Source organism: Mesoplodon mirus (assembly GCF_964341445.2).
Source record: "Mesoplodon mirus genome assembly, chromosome: 7".
Lineage (NCBI taxonomy): Eukaryota > Metazoa > Chordata > Mammalia > Artiodactyla > Ziphiidae > Mesoplodon > Mesoplodon mirus.
The window spans coordinates 566,589-578,667 of record NC_138983.1 but is presented as its reverse complement, the minus strand read 5'-3'; the positions used below and the strand labels follow the sequence as shown (position 1 = coordinate 578,667).

Genomic DNA, 12,079 nt, shown 5'->3' with positions numbered 1-12,079 from the left:
ACCGGGTGCCGGCACCCCAGGGAGCAAGCGCCTTGACGGGTTGTAGCCCAGCCCCCTGCGCCCCCGTGGTCCCAGAAGCCGCTCTGAGGGGCCCAGAACACATCTTGTCTCAGCCCCATCTTCAATCCGTGCTGCAGAAACGTGCGTATTTATCGGTGAATCTCTAAGTAATTATAAGACAAGGGTCCTTCTACGACTCCCACTATCTACCTACACACAGGATTGAAGCTCGCCCAGTGTGACCCCCCCATCCGATGCCACCTTTATCTTCTTCCCTTTACTCTTCTTCACGCGGCCCTGCCGTTTCCTGGACCTTGTCCCCGAGCTCCTGCTCTTCACAGATGATCTGGACTGGGTTTTCCTTCTTCCTGACACTTTCTTCCGTCTTCCTACAAAGAGCACGTTGATAGCACGCACTTCACTGTGCGCCCCACCCCAGGTGTCCCCCCCAAGACCCAGCGGATGACAACTGTCCATCCCGGCCTGGGGCCTTCCTCTTTTTATTTTTTTTGTTATAGGGTTTTACATACTTCGCCACAGAGGAGGGGAGGGGGGAGGCAGCGCAAAGCAAAAACAGAGTAGGTCTGAGCCTACTTTGATTTGTAGACCTGATTATTAGAACCAGCAGATTATTTTACACAATTATGAAACAAAATTAAATTAGAAAACACAAACCCTAATAATCAAAAGTAAAAGGAAATACTGGCTCCCAGCTCTGTACCCACTTGGTGGTCTCACCCTGGAGAAGCACTCTCCCAGAGGCTTGGAAACAGACGACCTCACGGTACGTGTCCACTAAAACGTATCCTGAGGATTACATTGCAAACCCAGCAGCATTCCGTCCCCCTCAGCCGCCCTGGGGCGCTACGGGCTGACTGGGGACGAGCCATGGCAGGCACAGGGCGCCCTCGTTCTGTGATGCTCCAGCACCCCCGAGCTCTCAGGAACCCCAGCACAGAAACAGCAGGTTCCGAGAAGACGTGTGCCGTTGAAGCACTTCCACTACACTGGAATCTGTGACCTCGTGATGAAGCTAAAAGCCCTACCTGATCTCCACTGAAGGATGCTACAAGCAGCCCGGGGGTTCTGAGAACTGCTCAACAAAGGAAACAGACGGAGGCGCCAGCGAGCCCGTGCTGTCCACGGAAACTGCACTCCTGGAAGCAGCCCGTCAGGAGGAAGCCTCTCCTTCACCTCCTCCGTGACTTCATGGATCTGAGACCTGAGCCCCGGGGCTGCCTGACTGTGAACAGAGAGCCTGGCGGAGCTGCCCGCTGGGAGGACCCCCAACCCCAACCCAAGCAACCCTGCAAACACCCAACCAACCCAACAAAACGCCCACCTGCACCTGAGCCAGCCTTGGGGCTCCAGCCGCCCAGCTGGAGCAGGTGAGACCTGCCTACGAGGGATGCGCCGGGACAGGACACCCTGCATCACCCCCAGTCAAGAGGACACAGAGACACTTAACAGGCGGCCACTAGCGCAACACAGATCTCCTTTGGCTCGCGATTCACGTAAACTATTTTTTTTTTAATTCCATCACAATTTGTGACACAATTAGAACTTTCAACACCGACCAGCTATTTCACCGTGCTGTGGAATTATTGCTCATCTCCTTGGGTGTAACAACGGCCTCGTTGTTAAATCAAAAGAAAGACTCCCTCTTCCAGAAACATACTGTGAGACACTTAGAGGTAAAATGAGGATCTGCTTCAAAATAACAGAGGAGGAGGGGGTGGAGACAGACGAAGCAGCCCCGGCCAGGAGTCGCCAGGCCACGGAAAGACGGTCACAGGGTGCTGTTCCTGTCTCCCTGCACTTCCACAGTGTGACTACGTCTGTAAAAAGTGCGAAACATTGGGCTTCTCTGGTGGTGCAGTGGTTAAGAATCCGCCTGCTAATGCAGGGGACCCAGGTTCGAGCCCTGGTCTGGTAAGATCCCACATGCCGTGGAGCAACTAAGCCCGTGCGCCACCACTACTGAGGCTGCACTCTAGAGCCCGCGAGCCACAACTACTGAAGCCCGCGCGCCACAACTACTGAAGCCCGCGCGCCTAGAGCCCGTGCTCCGCAACAAGAAGCCACCACAATGAGAAGCCCACGCACCACAACAAAGAGTAGCCCCCACTCGCCACAACTTGAGAAAGCGCGCGTGTAGCAACAAAGACCCAACGTTGCCGATAAATTAATTAAATAAATTAATTTTTTTTTTAACTGTGAAATATTCACAGCAAAGATGTAACAGGCAAACATGGGGGCCACTCGGGACAAAGGGAGAAGTGAGCCCGTCTCTCCAGGAGCTGCAGCACTTCCGGCTCTTATCCTGGGACGGGTCTGTGAAATGCAAGGGAGCAACTGCTGGGACTGAGAAGTGAGACCCTGGACACGAGAGGAGATCCAGACAGAAAACACGAGAAGCAAAACCTCTCTCATCCTGAACTTCAAGGCAGTGATCAGCGTGACCTCGGGGTACAGCTCCTGGCTCCATCCACTACACAGGGATGCGAACCAGGACCGCCCACTGGCGGCCCTCAGGTGTCTTCTCTGTGCTCAGCTCTTCGGGGGCGAGGGCTCTCCGGGAGCACATATGCGCTCGGCACCCGGCGGGGCCACGCAGGGCAGCGGAACCTGACACACACACGCCCGCTGGGGGTGGGGAGACGAGTTTGGGCAAGAACGTGGCGCAGCTACAATGCGCACGTTGCTGACGGGAGCACAGGGGGTGAGTCACCTCTAACACACGTTCACTGGTTGCGCCAACTAGTCTACTGCTCTCTACCGACCCAGAGCATTGGAAACACCCGCCTGAAGGAAAGATACTCACAGCAGCTTTATTACAGAACCAACCCAAATGTCCGGCACAGGCAGGTGGACAAGCTGGGGTGGTTCGTGCCGTGGCAAGTTCCTTACCAATAAACAGCAATTAACCCCAGGCACCCACTACACAGGCCCCCCAATCACTTTGCTGAGCGACAAACCAGAGCACATGCTCAAGGCCTCACGAGTGAGAACTGAGGATGGCACGGCTATAGCGCCAACGACCCGACGGCAGGTGCCTGGAGGGGCTGCCTGGGGAGCAGGGGCACCGGCTGGAAGCCTCGTCGGTCTCACCCGGAACCATACGCCCAGAGTGGATGTGCTCATCACAGGAAACGTATGTCTCAATAATGCTGATTTTTAAAAGACCACAGATTGCAACCCACTGAATGAAACAGGAAACCACATCTACTGCTTTAAATGAATAGTCAAGGAGAAAAAGGAAAGCTCTTCTTTGGAGAATTCCAACCCATGAATATAAATGGAGCACAGACCCAGAAATCACCGAGGATGTGAAACTGGGGTGATAGCTTCTCCCCAGGCAGGGATGTCGACTACCAAAGAAAAATGGAACTTACTGGGACAAAATCACCGAGACTAACACAGAAAAGGACTAGAAAACGTGAATAGCGCCAAAACCAGCAAAGACACTGAATTAATCATTTTAGCTGTTCCCACCCAGAAAAGCCAGGCATGGGGCTTCACCTGTGTGTTGCCCAATCTAGAGAAAACGTCACGAATCTTCCACAAGGTCCTTGGGGACTCTTCCCGATCAACTTCGGGGAGGCTATGTCACCCTGATGCACATGCAGGGTGCTGCTGCATAAACAACACCCCGGGGGGTTCAGAGGAAAGGACCAGACCCAGACCCCTGGGCCTGCAGGGCCTTGTGTGCGATGGTCTGTGGAAACCAAGCTACAGGGATGGCAGCGACCACTGGAAGCCAGAGACCGAGCCAGGCCTACCTCCTTTCCTCCTCCGACGGGCAGGGGCTCGCGGCCCAGGGTGCTGGTACACGGCTGTGCTCAGCCCAGCGGCCACGGCTTCGATGGTCTCATCCAGCAGAGGAGACATGAGGTACCTCGGGACGTGCTGCACAGCACGGGACGGCGCTGGTCAGGGGGGCCGGAGCCGCCTCAGGCCCCTTGAGGGAGCCCCGAGGAGCCCCCTGAGCCCCCGGGAGGCTGGACGCCTCAGCCTGGCAGCAGCAGACATCAGGCAGGCTGCTGGGGGCTCCCCAAGGGCCCAGTGGGAAGTGGGGTCTGGGAAGGCCTCCCGAGGAGCAGGCCAGGCAAGGATGCAAAACAAGGAGGGCTTGCGGGCCTCAGAGTGGAGGGCAGAGGTGCCAGGAGGGACTGTGGGCATCTGTGGTGGGGTCCCGGGACCACGTTTCCCACGAAGTCCTCTCAGCTCCTCTCAGTTCAGTACTACGGCCTTGGCAGGTGTCAGCTGCAAGGCAGGGGACCCCCGGCAGCTTCCACGATGCACCCATGGGCCGGGCCACCGACCACTGGCCGGACCCGACCGTCCAGCACCCTCAGAGCCAGCTCTCCACTGCTGCAGCTGCCTCAGGCCCACTTGGCTTTGTTCCCTGCACGCGGCCAGGATGCGAGGCCACCAGCACCCACCTGGATCCTCCTGGCTGTGGAGATCCGGTTCCGGTTCACCGTCGCTCGGACCCTCTCGCTCTGCCGTGTCCTGGCGATGGCCCGGGTCCTCCCCGCGTGTGGCTGAAGCCGGCTGGTGGTGGGCACTACATCGGCCAAGAGCAGGGAGACCTCCTCCTCGCTGCTCGCGGGACCTGCGTCTTGGAAGAAAACACCCTGGGCTGACGTGCACTCCGCTGAGCCCTGGCCCTGGTAGGAGGGCTCCGGGAAACGGGGCACAGAGGGTGTCTCTCTGGAGCTTGGGCCCCTAGACCCCCATCAGCCAACCCCCTGTCTCCAGCCCGTGCCCCGCCCAAGGAGTACAATTGAAAGCCACCCCTGCTGGAGAGCCGGACGCGATCTCCCCAGGACGAGGTGCCGGTCCCACAGGAAGGGTCCGGGCCACCTGAGGGGGGGGCAGAGTGTTACCCGCAGCAGGGGTGGCCCCGGGGGCAGCACATTCCGGACAGAACCACTCGTCCACTGGCACCTCCTGGAGAGGGGGGTCCAAACACTCCATGTGGTACCTAGGAAACGAGATGGTGTCCCCAGCCTCACTGTCCCAGCCAAGCGAGCCCTATGACAGGCCTCCCAACAACACACCCTGCTGTGGATCTTGTGGCCCCCCAGGCCACGTGTGGAAGCCCTAACCCTGCATCGCGACGGCACCTGGAGACGGCCTGTGGGAGTGACGAAGGTTAAGTGAAGTCATGAGGGCGGGGCGCTGACCAGGGACACAGCGCCCCCTCCCCGACCGTGAGCTCTGCCGGGACTGACTTGGATGCCCCCACCCGAGGCCGCGGGGGAGGCCGCCTGCTCAGAGGCCTGTGCGCTTGGAGCTGCAGACACCTGTCTCCTCACTCTCCCACCGGCATTCTGGGTGGACGGACCCCCACCGCAGGCTTCTGGGCATCTCTGCCCTCCAAGGGGACCCTGATGGCCGCCAAACTCTCCCCGGGGGATGTACCATCTGGAGGGACAGAGCTAAGAGAGCAGCAGCTGGACCCTGACGGCGGCGGGGTGGCAGCCACCATCCTGGGAGGCCAGTCTCCGAGGAACTAACACCGTGCACGGCAGCGCCGCCCAACAGCGTCTGCTTTTCAGTTGCTTCTAACTAATCCTCAAGGGAAGCAGTTAGGGAGAAGCCACCGCTGGCATGGGCCGCCGGTGCCGGAACCCTCCAAACTCCATCTCAATGTCCCAGATGGCGCCGAGCCAGGTGGAAACCAGCGCTGAGCCCACACTCAACACCCGAGCCCAGGCTGCACTCAGCTTCGAAGCCGCGTGCTGCTCACAGCCCTGCCCTGCGTGAGGGTCCAAGACAGACCCACAGGGCGAAGCTTGCCCCGACCCCATGGTTGGACCTCACCCGAGCAGCCCGGGGACAGACGGCGGGAGGCCGCTCCTCCTGGGACGCGGCAGGCTAGCACCAAGGACCGGGGAGCACCCAGAACCCCAACTAGGTTTCAGCCTGAGAAGATCCTCCAGGATATGGTCTCAGAACAACATCCAAGAACTGAGTGGTAGCTTCTCACAGAGTGTCCCCAGGATCGAGCGTGGTTCAACCCCGTTCGCCACCAAGCCCCAGGGCCTGGGAGAGGAGGCTGGCGGCGGTGACAGGCACCCCACCCAGCTACTCTGCACCCACTAGTCCCTCCATGGAGGAGATGGCTGAGGGCTCAAACCCGGGAGAGCCCCATGATCGCCCAGCAGGACCAGCCTGCAGGGCTCACTTGAGCACAAGGATGACCTCCTCCCACGGGGAGAGCCACAGCCATGCGGCACAGAGAGGTCCTCCCTCGAGAATAAATACCGCTACATAAAACACAAATGGGGGAGCTCCCTGGTGATCCAGTGGTTAGGACTTGGCAATTTCACTGCCAGGGTCTGGGTTCAATCCCTGGTCGGGGAACTAAGATCCCAAAAGCCACGGAGCATGGCCAAAAAAAAAAACCAAGGCAAAACCTCCCACAAATAATCTGTACCTTGCTTCATATAACAGTGAAAGAATCTGACGTATTCATGTATCTATAGACAGGCTTGTGATTTACTCATTTAAAAATGAGTAACAGGGCTTCCCTGGTGGCACAGTAGTTAAGAATCCGCCTGCCAATGCAGGGGACACGGGTTCGAGCCCTGGTCCAGGAAGATCCCACATGCCACAGAGCAACTAAGCCCGTGCGCCACAACTGCTGAGCCTGTGCTCTAGAGCCTGTGAGCCACAACTACTGAAGCCTGTGTTCTAGAGCCTCTGCTCCGCCACAAGAGAAGCCACCTCGGTGAGAAGCCCGCACACTGCAACGAAGAGTAGCCCCCACTCGCCGCAACTAGAGAAAACTCACACACAGCAACGAAGAGTAGCCCCTACTCGCCGCAACTAGAGAAAACTCAGACACAGCAACGAAGACCCAACACAGCCAAAAATAAAAATAAATAAATTTATATTAAAAAAAATCAGTTGCATCTCCCATTATTAAAGAAAAATGAGTAACAGAGTGATCTTAGACTTGTAGACTTGTGACTTTAGTTGAAAGATTTAACTGTAAGAAAATTTAGCTAATGGCAAATATTACCAGTGAGGATATTCAGAAGCATACGAATCACTATATTTTTTTTATCAGCTTTAATGTTTTAGGTCTATCACAATTTTTATGTACTTGCTTTATCTGTTAAATTCAAGCACATAAAAAAAAAGTAAGTTTATAAATATACTTTACGACAAAAAATATTTTTGATGAAGTTGCAAAAATCCCCAAGAGTCACTGTTAAAACTACTAAAATTGGGGCTTCCCTGGTGGCGCAGTGGTTGAGAGTCTGCCTGCCGATGCAGGGGACACGGGTCCGTGCCCCGGTCCGGGAAGATCCCACATGCCGTGGAGCGGCTGGGCCCGTGAGCCATGGCCGCTGAGCCTGTGTGTCCGGAGCCTATGCTCCGCAACGGGAGAGGCCACAACAGTGACAGGCCCGTGTACCGCAAACAAACAAACAAACAAACAAAAAACCTACTAAAATTGAAACAATTTTTTTTTTGGCCACACCATGCGGCATGTGGGATCTTAGATCCCTGACTAGGGATTGAACCTGACCCCCTGCATTGGAAATGTGGAGTCTTAACCACTGGACCACCAGGGAACTCCCTGAAACAGAACCTGATATAAAGAATTAACATAATCAAGCATTGTAGGCTCAGACAAGGCAATCCCGAGGAAGAAGTGAGCTGGAGGTATCACCCTCTGTGACTTCAGACTATGCTACAAAGCTACCGTAATCGAAACAGTACAATACTGGCTCAAAAACAGACACACAGAACAATGAAACAGAAAAGAGAGCCCAAAAATAAACCTACACTTACATGGTCAATTAATCTACAACAAACAAAGGAGGCGAGAATATACAATTGAAGAAAGACAGTTTCTCCAATAAGTGGTGCTGGGAAAGCTGGACAGCTTCATGTAAAAGAACGAAATTAGGACAATTTCTCACACTATATACAACAATAAACTCAAAATGGATTAAAGACCTAAACGTAAGACTGGAAACTATAAAACTCCTAAAAGAAAACAGTAACAGAACACTCTTTGACATAAATCACAGCAATATTTTTGGGGATCTGTCTCGCAAAGCAAAGGAAATAAAAGCAAAAATAAACAAATGGGACTTAATTAAACTTTAAATCTTAACTTTTGCACAGCAAAGGAAACACTGACAAAACGAAAAGACTTCCTGAATGGAAGAAAATATTTGCAAATTACATGACCTACAAGGGATCAACATCCAAAATATATAAACAGCTCATACAACTCAATATCAAAAAAAGTGATTAACACATGGGCAGAAGACAGCAGACATTTTTCCAGAGAAGACATACAGATGGCCAAAAGGCACATGAAAAGATGTTCAACCTTGCTAATCATCAGAGAAATGCAAATCAAAACCACAATGAGACAACATGTCACACCTGTCTGAACGGCTTTCATCACAAAGACCACAAGTGACAGACGCTGGCGAGGATGTGCAGAAAAGGAAGCTCTCTTGCACTGTTGGTGGGACTGTAAATTGGTGCAGCTGCCATGGAGAGCAGCATGGAGGTTCCTCAAGAAACTAAAAATAGAACTGCCATAGGATCCAGCACTTCCACTCCTGGGTACTTAACTAAAGAAAATGAAAACACTAATGCAAAAAGATACACGCACTCCAATGTTCACAGCAGCGTTATTCACAAAAGCCAAGATACGGAAGTAACCCAAGTGCCCATGAACAGACAAATGCATAAAGAAGATGTGGTGTACACAAACACACACCCTCAGCCATAAAAAAGACTGCAATTCTGCCATTTGCAAAAACATGAATGGACCTGGAGAGTGTTACGCTTAGTGAAGTAAGTCAAAAGAGAAAAACAAATACTCTATGTCATCACTTATATGTGGAACGTAGAAATGAAACAAACCACCGTATATAATAAAACAGAAGCAGACTCAGATATAGAGAACAAAGTAGTGGTTAACAGTCAGTAGAGGGGAGTCGGGGAGCAAGACAGGGGTATGGGATTAAGAGATACAAGCTATTCTGTATATAATAAGGTACAAGGATACACTGCACAGCACAGAGAAGTAGAGCCAATATTTCATAGTAACTTTAAATAGAGCATAACCGATAAAAATTTTGAATCACTGTGTTGTACACTTGAAACTAATGTAAGTCTATAAACCAACTATACCTCAATTTAAAAAAATGCATGCTGTTCCACTCAATTTTGTTATGAACCTAAAATTGCTCTGAAAAATAAAGTCTCTTAAAAAAAAGAACTGTAGGCTCCATTTAAAAGTTTAAGGGGGGAACTCCCTGGCGGTCCAGTGGTTAGGACTCGGTGCTTTCACTGCTGAGGGCCCGGGTTCAATCCCTGTTCAGGGAACTAAGATCCCACAAGCCACACAGCAAGGAAAAAAGGAAAAAAAAAAAGGGATAAAAGCTTAAGGGAAAATCGAGGCTTTGTGAGTGAAAGCTCCGACAGCCTCATCCAGGGCTCCCCAGCATCAAGGCCACTGGAAGGCACACAGGCTCGTCTGGCACAGGGAACCCAGGCCAAGAAGGCAAGGCTGGTGACGAGGGCCAGGCCAGGCCAAGGGGTGTGGCGGCCAGTACCAGGCCTCTCCTTCCCACCATGCATGGGCTCTCAGGCAGCATCCAGCTATCCCAGGCCCTTCCTTCTCAGGCCCCAAGCAGCCACCATCACTGGGGAAAAGGGTGCAGTCTGCGTGTGAGCAGCATTCTGAATGCTGCCACCCCCGCGGCCCCATGTCCCCACTCAGTCATGGAGTGTGACAGCAAGAGCCGTGAGCTGGACACACGGGTCTGCAGGACACCCAAGGCTCCGCTTCTGCCCTCCAGCTCCAAGACTGACAACAGGCTAGAGGGGACCCGCTCAGACACGGCCAACTTCCGGGACTCCAAAGGGGCAAGGAGCACCAAGGTGAGGCAACCGTGTCACTGAACACGGATGCAGGCTGAGACTGGCGAGAAAGGAGGGAGGAACACATTCTCAGCTGCATGAGCCCCGAGGGTGGGGCTCGGAGGCAGGTGGGAGACGCTGTCAGGCCCGGGGAGGGTGACCTGCTGTCTCAGTGCAGGGAGATGGCAGGTAGTGGGCCCTGGTGGGCAGCCCAGGCAGTGTCTGCACTGGGGCAAGCGCAGGCCCCACAGGTACCCGTCCTCCAGGGCTTGTGCTGCTCCAGGACAAGGAAAGGGCCTGACGAGAAGCAAGGGACTCAATGGTTTGAGGAATGACAATGAAAGGGGATCCACGGACACGGGGGTGGCTGGCAGCATGGCTGGAAGCGCGTCCCACTGTCCTGCCGTGTGAGGCTGCCCCAGCCCCTGGCCTCGCACAAAGGGTGGGTCCCGCTCGTGTCCACCCTCGGCCCAGCCAGCCCACACCCCCATGTCTTGCCTCTCCCCCTCGTCCTGAGATACCAAGTACATCTCTGCAAGCGGCCTCAGGATATCGTCTGGAAACAGGTGGAGGATATACAAAGCGATGGCGGGAGGGTGGGAGACGAAGCACGCAGAGCCCAGGACGCAGGGGTGCAGACGACCCTCGGGGGGCAGGTGGCGCCGAGCACGAACACAGCGGGGCAGGCCCCTCTAGCAGGTCAACAAGACCAGCTCTGAGCCGAGCTCAGGGCGCCCGACGGGAGGGGCTCACCCAGCGTCGCAGCCATCACAGAGCAGCAGACGGTCCTCCCGGTCGCTCCTGCCGCACACCCCACAGAAGGTCGGGTCTTCATCCTCATCCTCCCCAAGCCTGGCGCTCTCCACTGGGATCTGGGGACAGGAGAGCGTGCTCAGCACATGGCAAGCGGGACCCAAATCCCGGAGCCGTTTATATCACGGTTTGCAGTGGACCCAGAGCAGATTCACACGGGCTCCATGGGCCCAGAGGTTCTGAATTAACACGAATCAGTGACCTTTATGTTTTCTAACTGTCTCAGGGTAGTTAGCCCTAAGAAAAAAAATGATTCAACAGGGCTTCCCTGGTGGTGCAGTGGTTGAGAGTCCACCTGCTGATGCAGGGGACACGGGTTCGTGCCCCGGTCCGGGAAGATCCCACATGCCGCGGAGCGGCTGGGCCCGTGATCCATGGCCACTGAGCCTGCGCGTCCGGAGCCTGTGCTCCCCACGGGAAGAGGCCACAACAGTGAGAGGCCCGCGTACCGCAAAAAAAAAAAAAGATTCAACAGAAAAAGTCTGACCCACGGAAGGGCCCCAGAGAGGAGTGACAGGCGAGACAGCCAAACATGAGGGCTATGCTGCACGAACCACACAGGTGGAGAACAGAGAAGCGCCGGGCTCTCGTCCCCCGAGAACTGTCCCAGGACCAAGCAAAGACACAGAAACGTGACTGCCAAAGAATGACACTCAAACATGTGCTGCCCCGTGACGATCACAGCTATTCCTCATCGCCGCCGCCAGCCCGAGCCACCTCCACAGGGTGCTTCGGTCTCCTGCGCGTGAGTCCCACCGAGAAACAGCCTCTGCAGCTCACTTCCCCACGGTTGACACGCTTGAGCCACACTCTCTGCCTTTGTTCCTGCACCAGCCAGGGACTCGGGACCCTCCCGCGGCCTCCTGGACCCTGTGCTGGCTCTGAGCCGCTCTCGGATCTCCTCCAACTGGACCTGCTGGCGTGTAAGTGGGCCCTCTGCCCACCTCCCCTTCCCACACAGGAGGCGCTCGGGGCCAAGGACTCAAGAGGCAGGCATTCAAGGAAACAGAGCTTGCCTGCAGGGAAACTGCCAGTGCTCCCCAGAGACCTCCAGGCAGAAGAGCAAAGCGCCCTGAGCAGGCCACAGGAGGCTCCACCAGCAGGACGGGACGGGAGCTGCTGGCCCCGGCAAAGACTCCAGGAGAAGTCTGCTCCCCCAGAGCCGGAGTCCTCGCACATCCCTGGCTCCACAAATAAAAAGGCACATCTGCGGCTATAAGACTCGCTGAGAAGATGTAAGGCAAGTCTCTACGAGTCTTTCTTTTTCTTCTTTTTGGCCGAGCCATGCGGCTTGCGGGAACTTCCCCGACCAGGGACTGAACCCAGGCCATGGCAGTGAAAGCGAGGAAGCCTA

At 55.0% G+C, this 12,079-nt stretch overlaps 1 protein-coding gene across 5 annotated transcripts in view; it reads right to left on the bottom strand.

The window, feature by feature from the left end:
- PHRF1 (PHD and ring finger domains 1) overlaps positions 1-12,079 on the bottom strand; it is a 28,660-nt gene that overhangs the window by 6,593 nt on the left and 9,988 nt on the right. For 4 of the 5 annotated variants that reach the window (XM_082628241.1, XM_082628237.1, XM_082628238.1 and 1 more), the window contains exons 6-10: positions 10,666-10,784; positions 4,893-4,990; positions 4,446-4,624; positions 3,783-3,909; positions 262-389 (exon numbers count right to left, since the gene is read on the bottom strand). In XM_082628241.1, coding sequence (XP_082484367.1) covers positions 262-389; positions 3,783-3,909; positions 4,446-4,624; positions 4,893-4,990; positions 10,666-10,784 — 651 coding nt within the window. The remainder of the gene's footprint in view (positions 1-261; positions 390-3,782; positions 3,910-4,445; positions 4,625-4,892; positions 4,991-10,665; positions 10,785-12,079) is intronic. The other variant, XM_082628240.1, reaches the window with a different exon arrangement.